The following is an 18,385-nucleotide window of genomic DNA, read 5'->3' as shown; positions in this document are numbered from 1 at the left end:
ACTGAACAGTTCCTCTGTGATGCCTGTAATATCTCAATCAGAATCAGGTTTAATATCACTGGCACATGTCGTGAAATTTGTTGTTTTGTGGTAGTGGTACATTGCAATACATAATACATAAAAATGTATAAATTACAATAAGAAATAGCTATAAAAATTAAATTAAATATGTAGTGCATAAAGAGAGCAAAACAAAAGAAACAAAAAGAATGAGGTAGTGTACATGGGTTCACTGTCTTTAGAAATCGGATGGTGGAGGGGAATTATATCATTGATGTGCTCTGTTGTTGCAGGGATTTGAGCGACTGAGTGAGAGGTTGAGCAGGCTGGGAACATTTTTCCTTGGAGTGTAAAAGTGGGGGGGGAGCCTCCCCCTCCCACTTTCAAATCTCTTACTAGCTCTTCCTTCAGTTAGTCCTGACGAAGGGTCTCAGCCTGAAATGTTGACTGTACCTCTTCCTAGAGATGCTGCCTGGCCTGCTGCGTTCACCAGCAACTTTGATGTGTGTTGCTTGAATTTCCAGCATCTGCAGAATTCCTTGTGTTTACATGAGAAAAATGATTCTGCTTTAAATTTTTATTTGTTTTTAATCCTAGCGTACACAGTACCTATGTGCTGTGGAGCAGCTTCATTATCGATGTGATCCTTGAGCTTGATGGTTTTCAGCAGAAGTTGAAGGATCTGATTCAAGTTGTGGCAGCAAAAGCCTTAAGTCACCATGCATAACAATGTTCAAGCGGTTTCTGTTTTTTGTGACTAAGAGGATCACTGCACTTTCAACAAGGCAGGAGAATGGAAATGCAGTGAAGAGCAATTTGGGTCTTCTCCAGAGACCAGGAAACTTGATATGACAGTGTAGCCATGTACCACAAAAGCCAACATCTTTGAAAAGCTTTTTTGCTTCTTCATCCTTCTGAATTTCGATAGGTTCTTCTTGCAGGCTTTCTTCCCATTCTTCCACCTTGCAAAGAAATGGGTTAATTACCGTGTCTGGAATTTCCAGATCGTTCAAATCCTTGTATCAATTCTGAAAGTTCTTCTTCAATGATGGCAGGTGTAAGTAGTACTCTTGCAAATCACCTCTGTGAAAGAGAGTGCCATAGTCTCCATGCAGGGAAACTATGAGAACATTCTTCCCACAATGTTTTGCTTAAGTATTTCCAATTTTTTCGATAAAAATCTGCACCGCACTTTTTGCCAGGATTAAATTTAAATTCTCACCCTGCAGTTGCATACTTAGAATGTTCATTTTGTCATTCAGAAGCCACATCTCCACATAGAAGTTCAATCTTGCTTCCCAAGTTTTTGTTGACTTTGAGCGAAAATTCAGCCACAGTGTCAAAAAGATCAAAGGAACGTTTTAAGCAGCAGCCTTTTGACGCCTAACACACTTCAGTGTGAAGAAACAAGCATTCAAACTCTTAATCGTTATCTTGGCATAACTGGTGAAATATTCTGCTATTTAATAGATGTGCTTTAATTTTGTTGATAGCAGATACTATAAGAGTCAAACTTGAAAGAAGTTGCTGGCTGAGGTTTTTGACTGCAAGATGTTGACGATAAATTACACAATGCATTACAAACAGACTTGTAATTTCTTTTTTCATAAATGCCTCTAAACCAACAGAGCAACCTGTCATATATGGTGCTCGATCCATTGCACAAGAAATCATGTTCCCAATTAGAATACTTTTATCTTTGATATACATTTTGAGCTCGTCATAGATTGATTCTCCTTTGATATTTGTTTCTAACACTTTATAAAACAGCATCTCTTCATAAACTTTTCCATTGCTGATAAACCATACATATGCCATTAGGAATGCTTTGTTGTCTTGCACAGTTGACTCATCCAGTTGTATCCCAAATTCCGTTTGTTTGTAGCTCTGTGCAGAGCTGATACTCATTGTCTTCACTCATTTTGTCAATGCGACAAGCTATAGAGTTATTACTCAGAGGAATTGATTTTAAAATACTGGTATCCATTTTGAGAACAGTGCTGAGCACTTCTGATACAGCAGGCATTGTTAAACTTTCACCAATTGGATGAGATTTTCCTGTTTGCTATCATTTTGGAAATATTATAAGAAGCAATGAGACCACTATCAAGGTAATTTTTAGCTTTCTTGGTAAATGACTCAAGTGTGCAATGCTTTCAAATGCTTCTTTCATCTTCTGTAAATGAGTAATACCATAAGTAGCCTTTTCAGGGTGCCTTTTAAGGAAGTTTTCCTGCAATCTTGATGGTCTTATGGCTTCATTAGACAGTACAGTATTACAAATAAGACACATAGGGCATCACTGATCTGACAAGAATGGAATAAAAGCATTCTCCAGGTATGTAACATGGTATTAATGCACTCTCTGTAGTTTCTGTTTCGTAGCAGGGTTAGAATTCAAGGCTTCACTGCCTTTGGACTCATAGAAATTGCATGGTACATATTTATCCATCATTAACAGGGCTAAGTTTAAATTTAAAATGAACAAAAACTAGGAATGCCTATTGGACGTTGACACCAACAGTGAGTTGACACAGATGGAATGATAATAGCAAAGGAGTGATGAGGCGAAGCTGAAGACAATCACAAGAGCGAAAATTACGTTGACAAGGATTCAGACTGGAATCTGAATATTAGTCAGGATAGAGCTGATGTTCAGCAAGCTACCTTTATACTATTCCAGTTAGCAGAATTCGCCAATCACACAACGTCTTATAATCCCCAAAGGTGATTCTTGACTGCACTTATGAAACTGAGGTCGCTTTGAGCGCCTCAGGAGGAATCCTCAGGATCAGCAAGTTCACTGATTGGCTCTATTTCACCGCTTTATTCCGGCCAGCGCTGTATCATTGCATGACCTGTTTTCCATAGATCGGTAGAGAAAGTTGAGAGGGTGTGCCTGACTTACCAGCTGTTAAGTTGCATGAACTAGTTCCTTACCGTGAGTAAACGGAAAATATTGGGCACCCTGGTTGCTAATTTATGCATCCCCAATAATGTCTGTTTGATTGATAAGGTTGGATGAGATTGGCAAGTTTCAGATGCATTGTGACGATGAGGTGCTCATCGCCTGCAGAGCTATGGTTCTTCCTGTGTTTCGATGCCTCATCCTTTTTTTTTGGAAGTGCCTGCGCTACTAACGATCGGTCAGGTCTCATCCTCAAGTTAGGCCACCGCTTAACCCTCCCCCTTGAAAAACCATAAACGCACCCCCCCCGCCATGACTTCTGTTTCCCCTAATGAACCCTTAGGACATGTAACCGCCCCCTTTGGGAATCACTAGTTTAAGAGATTAAGAGAGTGATTATAAAGGTTAGCTTTATTGTCGCATGTGCATCAAAACAGAGTGAAATCCGTAGTTCGCATCATGATGATATCAGCGAGGATTGTGTTGGGCAGCCTGCAATTGTCACCACACTTCTGGCACCAACACAGCATGCCCACAACTCACTAACCCTAACCCGTACCTCTATGGAATGTGGAAGGAAGCCCGTGCAGTCACCGGGAGAACATTAGAGGGATATGGGCCAAGCAGAATGAGAATCAGTATCAAGTTCTTTATCATTGACACATGTCATTAAATTTGTTGTTTTGTGGCAATTGAGATTAACTCAGATGGTCAACGTGGATGAGTTGGGCTGAAGGCCCTGTTTCTGTGCTGGATAACTCTGTAATTTATTCTGTTAATCTAAGTCCCAAGTCAACATTTCAGAACGTTACTGGGGGAGAAGGACAAAAGGAGGTGCACAACGCAGGATATTGAGCCTTGCTTATACGGACCATAAAATGGTCATGAGAAACCGGTTCTGAAACTATTTTTTAAAGATTGATAATGCAATTAAGAAGCAGATAACAGCATGGTTTAAAGAGAACGGTTTTGTGACTGCCTAAAATGCTATGAGAATTCCAAGTCCCTCTTGACCCATCCACCCACAAGTAAAGTTTTTCTTGTTGTTCTCAATTTTAGAAATATGTTGTTTTGGACACAATCCCTCTTTTGCATCTGCTTTACAAGTCAGCCCCGGTGACCCAGCCATAGAATTCACTCATCACTGAGAGCCTTCAATGAAAAATTTTACAGTTCATGTTTAATCTAAAAATACAAATGTTATTGCAACCAAAACAGTGAAGCACTTTATGTTTTCATAGGGAAATCTTGTGATTAATCGTGAAAGCAAACACTAAATTCATTAAATCATGGAATTTTACAACATAGAAGCCACTTGGTCCATCAACTACTTATGCATTTCCAGTTCTAAAAACTTGTTTTAACAAAGGAAAATCCCACCACCATTATTGAAAGGACATTTTCTATTAAAACATTGAATTGTACTGCACAGGAACAGGCACTTCAGCCTACAATGCCAAATTAAAATAAATCTCAATCTGTCTTCAGACCACATTCCTTGCATATGTATATATCTATGTAGCAGCCTCTATACCTATTTATTTATTTAGAGATGCAGCGCAGAACAGGCTTTTTGGCCCAACAGCCACACCACTCAGCAACCCACCTATTTAACCCTAGCCTATTCACAGGACAATTTACAATGACCAGTTCATCTACTGACCCATATATCTTTGGACTATGGGAGGAAACTGGAGCGCCCGGGGAAACACACACGGTCACAGGGAAGATGTACAAACTCCTTAAAGACAGTGCCAGAATTGAGCTTCAAACTCCGATGCCCCGAGCTGTATTAGCTTTGCACTAACCACTGCACTGCCATGGTGTGCTGTGCCCACCTGGCTGCTGTGCCTCTTAGATACCTCTATTGTTTCTGCCTCTAGCACCACATATGCCAGTCCATTCCTGGCATCCACCATCTCTGTGTAAAAAAAAACTTGCCCCACACATCTCAAAGTTCAAAGCAAATTTATTATCAAAGTACATATATGTCACCGTATACAATCCTGAGATTTGTTTTCTTGCGGGCATGCATAGTAAATTCAAAAAACACAATAGGATCAATAAAGGACTGTACCCAACAGGACAGAAAGGCAGCCAATTAAAGTTCAAAGTAAATTTGTTATCAAAGTACATATATGTCACCATACACAACCCTGAGATTCATTTTCTTGCGGGCATACTCAATAAATTCAATAACCATGGTAGAATCAATGAAAGACTGCACCCAACAGGATGGCCAACCAGTGTGTAACTGACAACAAACTGTGCAAATACAAAGAAAAAAGAGTTACATAATAAATATTCAATAAATATTGAGAACCTGAGATGAAGAATACTTGAAAGAAAGTCCATAGGTTGTGGGATCAGTTCAGTGATGGGATGAGTGAGGTTATCCCCTCTGGTTCAAGAGCCTGATGGTTGAGGGGTAATAAATGTTCCTGAATGTGATGGTGTGGGTCTTGAGGCTCCTGTACCTCCTTCCTGATGACAACAGTGAGAAAAGAGCTTGGTCTGGGTGATGGAGGTCTTTGATGATGGATGCCACCCTCCTGCAACAGCACTCTGTGTAGATATGCTCAATGGTGTGGGGGTTTTTACTTGTGATGGACTGAGCTGTATCCAGTACTTTTTGTAGGACTTTCCATTTGAGAGCATTTGTGTTTCCATACCAGATAATGATGCAATGGTCAATATATTCTCCACCACACCTCTATAGAAATTTATCAAAGTTTTAGATGTCATGCTGAATCTTCGCAAACTTCGAAGAAGAGAAGGCACTGCCGTGCTTTCATTGTAATTGCACTTGCATGATGGGTCCAGGACAGATCATCTGAAATGATTACACTGAGGAATTTGAAGTTGCTGACCCTCTGCACCTCTGATCCCCCGATGAGGACTGGCTCATGGACCTCCATTTTCCTCCTCCTGAAGTCAATAATCAGCACCTTGCTTTGCTGGCATTGAGTGAGAGGTCGTTGTGGCACCACTCAGCCGGATTTTCAATCTCTGACTATCTGCTGTTTCATCACCACCTATGACAGTGGTGTTGTCTGCAAATAAATTTGGCATTGGAGCTCTGCTTAGCCTCACGGTCATAAGTATAATTCGAGTAGAGCTAAGGGGGTTAAGAAAACAGCCTTGTGGTGCACCTGTGCTGATGGAGATTGTGCAGAAGATGTTGTTACCAGTCTGAACTGACTGGGGTCTGCAGGTGAGGAAATCAAGGATTCAATTGCACAAGGAGGTATTGAATGCCAAACTCCCATTGATAAAGAGCATCCTGATGAATGCACCTTTGCTTTAGCGGATGTTAGAGCGTTGAGTGAAGAGCCAATGAAATAGCATCTGCTGTGGACCTGTTGTAATAGTAGGCAAATTGGAGCAGAGCCAAGTCGCTTCTCCAGCAGGAGTTGATATGTTTCTTCACCAACCTCGTAAAGCACTTCTTCACTGTGGGTATAAATGCTACTGGATGTTAGCTATTGAGGCAGGTTACCCATGTTCTTCTCAGAGACAGACTGCTGAAACGGGACATCAAAGATATCGGTGAACACTCCAGCCAGTTGATAGGCACAGGTCTTTAGTACTCAGCCAGGAATCCCATCTGAGACAAATATTTTCCTTGGGTTCAGCTTGCTGAAGGATACTCTCACATCAGCCTCTGAAATCACAGGGTCATTGGAAGTTGTTGGAGTTCATGAAGGCTCCTCCATGTTTTGACTGTCAAAGTAAGCATAGAAGGCATTGAGCTCATCTAGGAGTAACGCTTTGTTGTCCCTTATGTCGCTTGGTTTCACTTTGTAAGAGGTAATAGCATTCAAGCCCTGCCACAGCTGTCGAGGATCCCCCAGAGACTCAACTTTGGTCCAGAATTGACATTTTGCACCTGATATCTCCTTTCATCTTAAATACATTTGCTGTAGAATTTGACATTTCTACCCTGGAGAACAGATTCTGACTGTCTATCCTATCAACGCCTCCCATAGTTTTACAAAGCTTTAACAGGTCTCCTCTCAACCTCTGAAGCTCCAAGTTTGTGAAAATTCCAACATCTCCCTCCGTTCTCATTCTTGAACTTGTTGCTTTCTGCTTTCGAATCAATGAAAGTAGTTTGATCTCATCACAAATTTGTAGCTCCTTATCTTGTCTCCTTTTAATCTCAGTTCTAATTCATATTCTCATTGGCAGCTTGCATTTCTGATATATATCTGCATTCGAACAAGAAAGAGCAGAATGACACAATCAGGCAGTAATGACTATGAAATATAGAGCATAAAACATTACAGCACAGTCCAGGCCCTTCATTCTAGAAGGGCCTTAAACCTTTTAACATACTCTAAGATCAATCTAACCCTTCCCTCCTACATAACTCTCCATTTTTATTTCATCTATCTAAGAGTCTATTAAATGCTACTAATGTATCTGCCTCTACCACTATTCCTGGCAGGGGGTTCCACAAACACAGCACTCTCTGTTTAAAAGAAATCTACCCCTGATCTCTCCCCTGTACTTAAATCACCCTAAAATTATGCCCCCTGGTATTAGTTATTTCTGACCTCCAACAGGTCATATCTCACCCTCCTTTGTTCCAAAAAGCAAAGCCCAAGCTCATGCAACTTAACTTTATAAGACATGCTCTCTAATAAAACAAAAAAAAACATTGAGTGAGCAGCAGTTCCATGGGCAAAAATGCTTTGTTAATGAATGAGTTCTATTACCAAAGACATTCACAAATTCTACATATGCACCGTAGAGAGTGTTCTAACTGGTTGCATCGTCATCTGACGTGGAGGGGCTACTGCACAGGATCGGAAAAAGCTGCACAAGTTGAAACTAGCAGCTCCGAAATGAGCACTAACCTCCCTAAAATCCAGGAGACCTTCTAAAGGCTCTGTGTCAAACGGTTTGGCATCCATCATTAGAGACCCCATCACGCAAGATTCCCTCTTCTCATTGCTACAATCAAGGATGAGGTACAGGAATCTGATGACACACACTCAGTGCTTCTACACCACCTTTTTTCCCCTCTGCCTTCAGATTCCTGAATGGACAATGAACACTCCCTCAGTATTTTTCTCTCTTTTTGCACTACTTATTTAATTTTATATACACTTCCTGTAATTTATGGTTTTTATTGTTATGTATTGCAATCTACTGTGGCCTCAAAATGACAAATTTCACGGCGTTTTCCAGTGATATTAAACCTGATTCTGATTCTGAAGAGAATAGCCAGACAGGTTGAAGCCAACACAAAGGTGACAGTAACTCAAATAACAATGTGTTACAACAGTAGTATGTAGAAGAGCATCTCTGAATGCACAACATATCGAACCTTGAAGCAGTCGGGCTAGAGCAGCAGAAACCACTAGCATCTGGGGGTACAAGTCAGAAGAAATCTAACTGCTTGGAAGCAGGGAGTGGAAAGCCCATGGTGGTATTTGAGCACAACAGTGGCATGCCACATCTTCAGCACTTGGAACCAGAGAATTGGACTGTTCTGAATCCGAGGAGCAGAGCTTCACCTGGGCTGAAGTGGATGACATGGGGTGGGATACCAGCTGTTCAAATTTGGGGATGAGCATAGAAATAGAGGAGAAGATCATAAACCAAGACATTCTGCAGGTGCTGGAAATCCAGAGTAATGTTGGAGGAACTCAGAAGGACAGGCAGCAGATATGGAGAAGAATAAACAGTCAGCTTTTTGGGCCAAGGCCCTTCATCAGGAGAATGTCATGTGGCCCACGAGTGTCATTGATTCAGAACTGATTTGAGTTTGGCTTCGGGTCCACTTTGCAGCCTACGTTTCCCTTATCCTTGACTGTTAGATAATTCCGTAACCTAACGACCTGAGCCCTGAACATACTCATTGGTAATTACCATAGTTCTTCAGAGCCTTCTAAAGACAAGCCAGTCCTTCCGATTTTTTTCTGTGCAGGCTCTTTGTTCAAAACACCCCCAAGGATACCCATTCCTTGCACAGCCATACGTTACTCCAGATCTTGCAATAATCCATATAAATCTTGCCAGTGCATTCACACCTTTCCTGCAATGTGGTAACCAGAACTGGTGGCTGTGGTTTAACTAATATTGTATACAGTTGTCACATCATTTCCATGCTCTTTTATTGTGTGTCTTAGCCAATATATAAAAAAAAGTACGGTGGGGCTCTAGGCAGCATGTTCAATCCTGACCTCTAGCCTGTCCAGTGGAATTTGGACATTCCCTCAGATGCTCTATTTTCCTCCCATAGTGCAAAGACGGGGGGTGAAAGGTTAATTGACAACTGTAAGTTGCCCCAAGACAGAATTAGATTTGGGTTTATTATCACTGTCTTATATAATGTGAAATTTTGTTGTTTTGCAGCAGCAGTTCAGCGCAAAGACATAAAAATCTCTATATTACAAAAATAAGTACAGTGGACTCCGATTAATTGGGCACTTTTTTAGGAAAACACTTAAAGAAAAAAAAAATCAAGAAAATAGCCACTATTCCCTGTTTATTTGGGACACTTTCCCACTTAATTGGGGCAGGAGAATGTTGCTGAACATTTTCTAACTTGCGTAAGTCATGTGCGTGTTGTGTGGTCATTAGACACTACACTGTGCTTATAATGAACAACTTTTAAGTAGTATCAGTTGAGTGTGTTTACAGTAAATTCAAAAAGCAGAGATTTTTGTCATGGGTAATTAGCAAGAAATAAGAGATAAGACAATTCAGAACTGTTTTGTGCACTGCACTTTCAAATTTGGAAATGTTAATTATGAAGAATTTGACAATTATTCTGAATTGGTCCCCGCCAGACACTCAGCTCTCACCTGTGGCTCAAAGTAGCTGTACACATGTGACAGCGGCCACATCCTGGTACACCGCTTCGACAGGCGGGCTAAACCAGGTGAGGGTATGTCCTTACATGCCTGTCCTAGCATGAGAAGTTTGCTCCAGTGGACTGGAAGGATGAGATCTACAGTGGAATCCAACGGCCAGGAAGGCGGTTCTGCAATGCCACGTGGAGAGCAAAGGGCATGACAAGACACAGAAAAAGTCATGGTCATCCACTGCAAGCAGGGAAGACCTCAGCTGGGATGTCTACTTGCCCCACAAGACCCAAACTTCCAAGGTTGAGAGAGTGGAATTGCCCCAGTGCAATGGCTTTTCCACTTTAAAAACTTCTCCGCACAGGTTTCCTGCCATCATTAGACACAATGGTAGTGTTCTAATTTGTTTCGTATTTCATTTACATATGTAATTTCTTGCTCAGTTAAATGGCAGTTTATCTTTTTATACCCGTTTAACTATTTCCATGAAACTTCAATTAATTGGAGTAGCCACTTAACTGAGCCAAAATGTACTGGCCCAGATGTGCCCCCAATTAAGTGGAATCCACTGTATTTAGTTCCAATTAGACGACTAAAGAGGTAGAGTTCAGGGTCCATAAACCATTCAGAAATCTGATGGCGCAGGGGAAAAAAGCTGTTCCTAAAGCATTGGGGGTGGGACTTCAAGCTCCTGTATTTCCTCCTGATGGTAGTAATGAGACAAGGGTATGTCCTGGATGGTGAGAGTATTTCATGGTGGATGCCACCTTTCTGAGGCATCACCTTTTGAAGATACCATTGATGGGGGGAAGGTTTGTGATTGTGATGGAGCTAGCTGAGTATACAATCCTGCAGAATCTTTTGCAATCCTCTTCATTGGAGTCTCCATATCAGACTGTTGCAGCCAGTGTCAATGCTCTCCACACTACATCTGTAGAAATTTGCTAAGAGTCTTTGATGACATGCCACATCTCCTCAAACTCCTAACAAAGTAGAGTTGTTGGTGTGTCTTCTATGCATCAATGTGTTGGGCTGAGAATAGATCCTGTCATTTCTGTGTCTGTTCGGATGAGCCAGGACCACCAAGACACCAAGCACTTGTGGAAAATTAGGGCAGGTGTCTCCTCTGAACTCCTCCAGACTCTCCAACGCCTCTACCTCCTCCCTCTCTGTGGCTGACTGCAGGAAAGTCAACATGAATCCCCCACAAAGTGGTGATAGCTTGATAACCCATAATGTGAACCCATCTGTGGGGAATTTCTTGGGCATCACATTCCTCTGTGCATCCTGCATTGTGCTAACATCACATTAGTGTGATCTAACTTTGTGGGTTGTTCTCTCCCACAGGCAGTCTGCACACTGCAGAGGCAACACGCTGCAGACACTGTAATCTGAAAGAACAAGTGAAGTGCCAGAGGAACACAGGCAGTCTGCACACTGCAGAGGCAACATGCTGCAGACACTAATCTGAAGGAACAAGTGAAATGCTGGAGCAACTCAGGGAATCAGATGAAGAGCGCAGGCTGAAACATCAACTGTCCAGTTCCCTACACAGATGCTGCCTGACCCACTGAGCTCCTCCAGCATTTGATTTGGCTCTGTCTATGGCTAATAGGTTTATTACTGTTGCATGTACCAGATACAGTGAAAAACTTGTCTTAGCTGGAAAGAGTGCAGAGAAGATTTCGAGATTATTTAATGCCATTTCCAGTACACAAGTGTAAAGGAGAATGAAATAATTGTTCTAATGGATACGATGCAGTACAAACAAATAAGATTAAGAACACAGTATTAATTAAAAAAGCACAGTAAGTATAAATATATAATATAGCTTATATTGCGGGAAGATTGTTCCCGATGTTGGGGAGGTCTAGAACGAGGGGTCACAGTTTGAGGATAGAGGGGAAGCCTTTTAGGACCGAGGTTAGGAAAAACTTCTTCACACAGAGAGTGGTGAATCTGTGGAATTCTCTGCCACAGCAAACTGTTGAGGCCAGTTCATTAGCTATGTTTAAAAGGAAGTTAGATATGGCCCTTGTGGCTACAGGGGTCAGGGGGTATGGAGGGAAGGCTGGGTTCTGAGTTGGATGATCAGCCATGATCATAATAAATGGCGGTGCAGGCTCGAAGGGCCGAATGGCCTACTCCTGCACCTATTTTCTATGTTTCTATGTTTCTATAAGTAGATTGAATGCTGGGATGAAGATACGTCTCCACCAAAGGTGGTATGAGGCACTTCTCCCCTCTGCAAATCAACAGATCACCCTTGGGCAAAGTTTAGCACTTATTTAGCCCTGTGATCATGTCACGTGAACCCATGGAGCAGCTGGTGCATATCACAAGTCCTGGTTTTGCAACAACTGATGCCAGGCAGACAATCTCTGAAGAGTATTGATAATGGCTGGTGTCTCCCATTTTGAAAGAGATACTGCCCAGAAGAAGGCAATAGCAAATGGCTTGTGCAGAAAAATTTGTCAAGAACAATCATGATCATGAGGCCATGATCTCCTATGTCACACAACATGGCACAACACAGGCATGGCTGATTGGTAGGAGGTAGTGAGTGGGAATAAAAGGATCCTTTTCTGGTTGCCTGCCAGAAGTGGTGTTCTGCAGGGATCGGTGTTGGGACTGCTTTTTATGCTGTATGTCAATGATTTAGATGATGGAATAGATGGCTTTGTTGCCAAGTTTGCAGATTATATGAAGACTGGTGGAAGGGCAGGTGGTGTTGAGGAAACAAGTAGGCTGCAGAAGGACTTAGACCATAAGACATGGGAGCAGAATTAGGTCATTTGGCCCAGCAAGTCTGATCGGCCTGGCATGGCTGATCCTTCTTTCCCCTTAGACAGATTAGGAGAATGGGCAAGAAAGTGCCAAATGAAATACAATGTTGGAAAATGCATGGACATGCACTTTGGAAGTAGAAATAAATGTGCAGGATATTTTCTAAACGGGGAGAAAATCCAAACACGTGAGATGCAAAGGGATTTGGGAGTCCTTGTGCAGAGCACCCTGAAGGTTAACTTGCAGGTTGAGTCGGTGGTGAGGAAGGCAAATGCAATGTTGGTATTTATTTCAAGAGGTCTAGAATATAAGAGCAGGGATGTGATGCTGAGGCTTTATAAGGTACTGGTGAGGCCTCACCTTGAGTATTGTGAATAGTTTTGGGCTCCTCATCTTAGAAAAGATGTGCTGGCATTGGAGAGGATTCATTCGAGATTCACAAGGATAATTCTGGGAATGAAAGGGTTATCATACGAGGAACATTTGATGGCTCTGGGTCTGTACTCGCTGGAATTCAGGAAGGTGAGGGGGGATCTCATTGAAACCTTTCGATTTTTGAAAGGTTGAGACAAGAGTAGATGAGGAAAGCATGTTTCCCATGTTGCGGGAGTCTAGGACAAGTGGGCACAGCCTCAGGATAGAGGGGTGTCCTTTTAAAACAGATTCAGAGAAATTTCTTTCGCCAGAGGGTGGTGAATTTGTGGAATTTGTTACCACGGGCAGCTGTGGAGGCCAGGTCATTGGGCGTACTTAAGGCAAAGGTTGATAGGTGCTTGACTGGACACAGCATTAAAGGTTAGAAAGAGAAGACTGGAGAGTAGGGCTGAGGAGGAGAGAAAAGGGATCAGCCATGATTGAATGCTGGAGCAGACTCGATAGGCCATATTGCCTGTATCTGCTCCTATGTCATGGTCTTATAATGATGATGAAGAAATAAGTTGATTGTAGATCTATAAAGTGATGATTGGGACAGGAGTGTCTGTACATAAGGTGACTGACAGGAAAAGATAAAGTAACAGTGGTTGGGGAAGTAGAGGATGGGTTAGTAGGTGGAGGTATTGATCAGCCTTACTGCCTTGGGAAAGTGACCATTCTTAAGTCTGGTGTCCTATAATGGATGCTCTGTAGCCTCCTTGATGGGAGTGGAGCAAACATGAGCAGGGTGGGTGGGATCCCTTATAATGTTACTGACCCCTCTGTATGTATGCCCTTTGAACAGAACATACTATCTAACAGGCTGGCACCAGGCACTTGTGGAATACAAGTAGGCTGGTGCCAGTGATGTGTTTGGCAGTTTTGACTCCCTGTTGTAGAGCCTTCCTGTCTGCCGCAGTGTGTTTTACATGCAATTTAAGAGGATGTTAACAGGACTCAGGATTGAATTATGGAGAGAGGCTGATTGGGTTGGAACTGTTTTCTCTGGAGCAAAGGAGAATGAGGGATAATCTTACATAGGTGTATAAAATGACAAGAGTTATAAACAGAGAGAACGCGCAATATCTTTTTCCCAGCATTTGGAATCAAAAGCTAGAGGATGAGAGAGAGGAGAGAATTAATAGAAGCCTGCCGGTCAACTTTTTCCACTTAGAAGGCAGTCAGTATAAGAAATGAATTGTCAGAAGAAGTGGATGAGGCAGGTACGTTGGTAGTTGTTCATCGTGTCTGATGATGACAGGAAACGTGTGCGGGAGAGTTTTTAAAGTGCAACCACACTTTGTTAGCTTTACAGTAGTAGTACATGATAAAGACAGAACAAAGAAAATGAGTTACATTAAGTATAAGCCTATTAAATAGTTAAGTTAAAATAAGTATTGCAAAAAAAAAGTAGTGGGGTAGTGTTCACAGGTTCAATGTCCATTCAGAAATCAGATGGCAGAGGGGAAGAAGCTGTTCCTGAATCGCTGAGTGTGTGCCTTCAGGCATCCAGGCTTGTCCTGGGTGGTGGGGGTCCTTAATGATGGACACCACCTTTCTGAGGCACTGCTCCTTGAAGATGGCTTGGGTACTACGGAGGCTAGTACCCAAGATGGAGCTGACTAATTTTACAAGTTTCTGTCGCTTCAATCTTGTGCAGTAACCTCCCAATACCAGATGGTGATGCAGCCTGTCTGAATGTTCTCCACACTACATTTGTAGCAGCTTTCAAGTGTTTTAGTTGACAGGCCAAATCTCCTCAAACACCCTAATGAAATATAGCCACTGTCTTGCCTTCTTTATAGCTGATCACTATGTTACATTCAGTTTAGGTCCTCAGAGATCTTGACACCCAGAACTTGAAATTGCTCACTCTCTCCACTTCTGATCCCTTTATAAAGATTGGTTTGTGATCCCTTGTTCTACCCTTTCTGAAGTCCACAATCAGCTCTTTGGTCTTGCTGACGTTGAGTGCAAGGTTGTTACTACAACACCACTGAACTAACTGGTATATCTTGCTTCTGTACGCTCTTTCGTCACCATCTGAAATTCTGCTAACAATGGTTGTATCATCAGCAAATTTAGAGGGGGCATTTGAGCTGTGCCTAGCCACACAGTCATGGTATAGGGAGGGCAGAGCAGTGGGTAAAGCACACATCCCTGTGGTGCGCCACTGTTGATTGTCAGTGAGGCAGAGATGTTATTTCCAATCCGCACAGATTGTGGTCTTCTGGTTAGGAAGTCAAGGATTCTATTTCAGTTATATAAACTTAAATAAATTGTGCAAAAAATAGCAATTTTTTTAAAATAATGAAGTAATCTTCATGGGTTCATGGTCCATTCAGAAATCTGATGGCAGAGGGAAAGAAGTTGTTCCTGAAATTTTGAGTGTGTGTTCTCATCCTACTTGATGGTGGCGATGAGAAGTATTCATGTCCTGGGTGATGGTGGTGCAAAGGGACTTGGGAATCCTTGTGCAAGATCCCCTAAAGGATAACTTGCAGGTTGTGTCAGTGCTAAGAAAGGCAAATGTGATGTTAACATTCCTTTCAATAGTACTAGGATATAAAAGGAAGGATGTAAAATTCAAGTCAAGTCAAGTCAAGTGACGTTTATTATCATTTAACTATTTACATGTATATAACATATATAACCATATGATGTATATAGAAACAAGACGTTTCTTCAAACTGGAGTGTGAAGCACAGTAGTACACATAAAACAATAAGTTTTGAAGGTAAGAATAAAATCTACAGTCAAATTACATATAAATAACAAACTAAAGTGCATTAATATTAAATATTGTAAGGTACAGAACAGATTAACCAGTGACACTTCGAATATGATGCAGCTGGGACGTCAGAAGCCTAATTCCTGGGGGAAGAAACTGTTTCTCGTCCTGACCGTTCTAGTTTTTATGCATCGTAGTCTCCTGTCTGATGGTAGAAAGTCAAAGAGGATGCTGGACAGATGGGTGGGATCCTTAATAATACTAAGGGCCCTGCATAAGCTGTGCTCCTGATGGATGGTAGGGAGACCTCTATGATCTCCTCAGCTGTTCTCAGAATCCTTTGTGAGGGACTGCTGGTCCAATGCTCAACTGCTCTCATACCATATGGAGATGCAACTTGTCAGGACATTCACAATGGTGCTTCTGTAAAACACAGTTAAGATGGAGGGTGGGAGCCTTGATTGCCTCAATCTTCTTAGAAACTTGAGGCACTCCTGTGACTTCTTTTTCAGGGAGGTGACATTAAGGGACCAGGTGAGGTCATCCATGATGTGAACACCCAGGAACTTCATGCACTTAATTCTCTTAACGGAGGAACCATGTATTTGTAGAGAGGGATGGTTTGTCTGCACCTTCCTGAAGTCCAAAGTGATTTCCTCTGAGACTTTATAAGACATTGGTCAGACTGCACTTGGAGTATGGGGAGCAGTTTTGAGCCCCTTATCTAAGAAAGGATATGCTGGCATTGGAGAGGATCCAGAGGAGGTTCACAAGAATGATCCTGGGAATGAAAGGGTTAATGTATGAGTTGCTCATGATGTCTCTAGGCCTGTATCCGCTTGAGTTTAGAAGAATGCAGGGGGATCTTATTGGAAGCCTATTGAATTTTGAAAGGCATAGATAGAATGGATGTGGAGAGAATGTTTCCTACAGTCCAGAACCAGAGGGCACAATCTCAGAATAGAGGAATGTCCATTTAGAGCAGAGATGTGGAGGACTTTAGCCAAAGGGTGGTGAATCTGGAAATTATTGCCATAGATGGCTGTGGAGACGAAGTCTTGGGTATATTTAAAGTGAAGGTTGTAAGGTTCTTGATTAGTAAAGGCATCAAAGTTTATGGGAAGAAGGCAGGAAAATGAGGTTGAAAGAGATAATAAATCAACCATGATGGAATGGTGGAGCTAATCAATGGGCCAAATAACCTAACCTGTGAGGTAAAGACTATGTACACAGTGAAAGAATCGAAAAGGTTCCAATGGGGCATTAGAGTGGAGAACACAATTCTTCCCTTGTACATTCTTTGGGAGTTGTATATTTTCTTGTCCACAGCAAGTCTGATTAAGACAAATAGATGACAAAAGAATATGAAAAGGAAAGGTGTAAATTGGTCTAACTTAAATGAGCACCTTGGTCAGCACAGACCAGATGGCCTGAAGGGTCTATTTCCATGCTGTGTGTCTCCAAGTATAGACAACAAATGTTGAAAAGACTCTTTTGGTCAGGCAGTATCTGTGGAGAGATTTTTCTTCAGATAATGGGTCATCAGCCAAGGATATTATCAGTGTTTTAGTTAACACAAATCAGTAATTGTTTCTTTGTTCTCTTACCCCATCCCCCATTCCAGACAGTATTACCAAACATGAGATCTGCTGTATGGACAACTACACTCTGGAACAGAGGAGAACCACAGTGGAAGATGACTCTGCCTCTATAAGAAGTGGTTTGTAAAGAAGCTACATTGTGTCTCAGAAAAATGAAGTTCTTTTAAATCTGCATTTTAAGAGTACAGTCTCTGACAATTATCTCTCGGTTGTTTTATATAGTGTGATTTTAAAGTTCTTCAGCAAGTTTAATGAGCTTGTACACATGTTTTTATAAAGATGTTGAAATATTCCCTGTTGTCAGTGTATCATTTGAAGACGGTTCTTTTGACTATACATTTAGTAACATTGGTAAGTGAGTGGTTGACATCCTGATATGATATTCCAGTTTTTCCTGTTTATTAAAATAAATAGATAACTTGGGTTACAAAATAACTCGGCAATGGGGTGTGTAAGTCCTGATAAAGGGTTTTGGCCAGAAACGTCCACTCTTTATTTCATTACATCAATGCTGCCTGACCTGTTGAGTTACTCCAGCATTTTATGTGTGTTACTCAGGATCTGCAGAATGTCTTGTGTTGGATGTATAAGCACATTTCAATAGTCAAAGTAAATTTAGTATCAAAGTAGATGCATTTCACCATATACTACCCTGAGATTCATTAAATGAATACAATAAACCAATACAAACAACCAATGTGCAAAAGAAGGCAAACTGCAAATAAAAACAGTAACACAGTGAACATGCGTTGCAGAGTGATTCTGTAGGTTGGAGAATCAATTCAGTTGAGGTGAATGAACTGATTCAAAGTTCAAGATCAAAGTACGTAAATGCCACCATATACAACACTAAGGTTCATTTTCTTGCAGGCATTCACAGTAGTTTCATTTCATTTCAATCAATATACAACAGGAGTGCAAAGTGAAGAAATTATTTATTGATTACCACAACATAAATATTAAAAGGACACACGAGACTGCAGGTGCTGGAATCAAGAGTATAAGCAATGGAACCCAGTAGGTAAGGGAACTTCCGAGGAGGTGGATAGACTTGCCACATGAAATGTTCCAGTCTAGTTGAATGTAACATTTTGTTTCCAAGGAGCAAGCTTGTACACTTGGAAAT

At 41.6% G+C, this 18,385-nt stretch overlaps 1 protein-coding gene across 2 annotated transcripts in view; it reads left to right on the top strand.

The window, feature by feature from the left end:
- Positions 1-17,513, top strand: part of mcph1 (microcephalin 1) — a 292,116-nt gene extending 274,603 nt beyond the window's left edge. For both annotated transcript variants that reach the window (XM_063038928.1, XM_063038934.1), the window contains exon 15: positions 17,283-17,513. In XM_063038928.1, the coding sequence (XP_062894998.1) occupies positions 17,283-17,386 (104 nt within the window). In that variant the 3' untranslated portion in view covers positions 17,387-17,513. The remainder of the gene's footprint in view (positions 1-17,282) is intronic.
- The last annotated feature ends 872 nt before the right edge of the window (positions 17,514-18,385 follow it).

The sequence above is a fragment of the Mobula hypostoma genome, chromosome 2 (genome assembly GCF_963921235.1).
Source record: "Mobula hypostoma chromosome 2, sMobHyp1.1, whole genome shotgun sequence".
Classification (NCBI taxonomy): Eukaryota; Metazoa; Chordata; class Chondrichthyes; order Myliobatiformes; family Myliobatidae; genus Mobula; species Mobula hypostoma.
The sequence above is the reverse complement of the archived record's forward strand: the minus strand, read 5'-3'. Positions and strand labels throughout refer to the sequence as shown.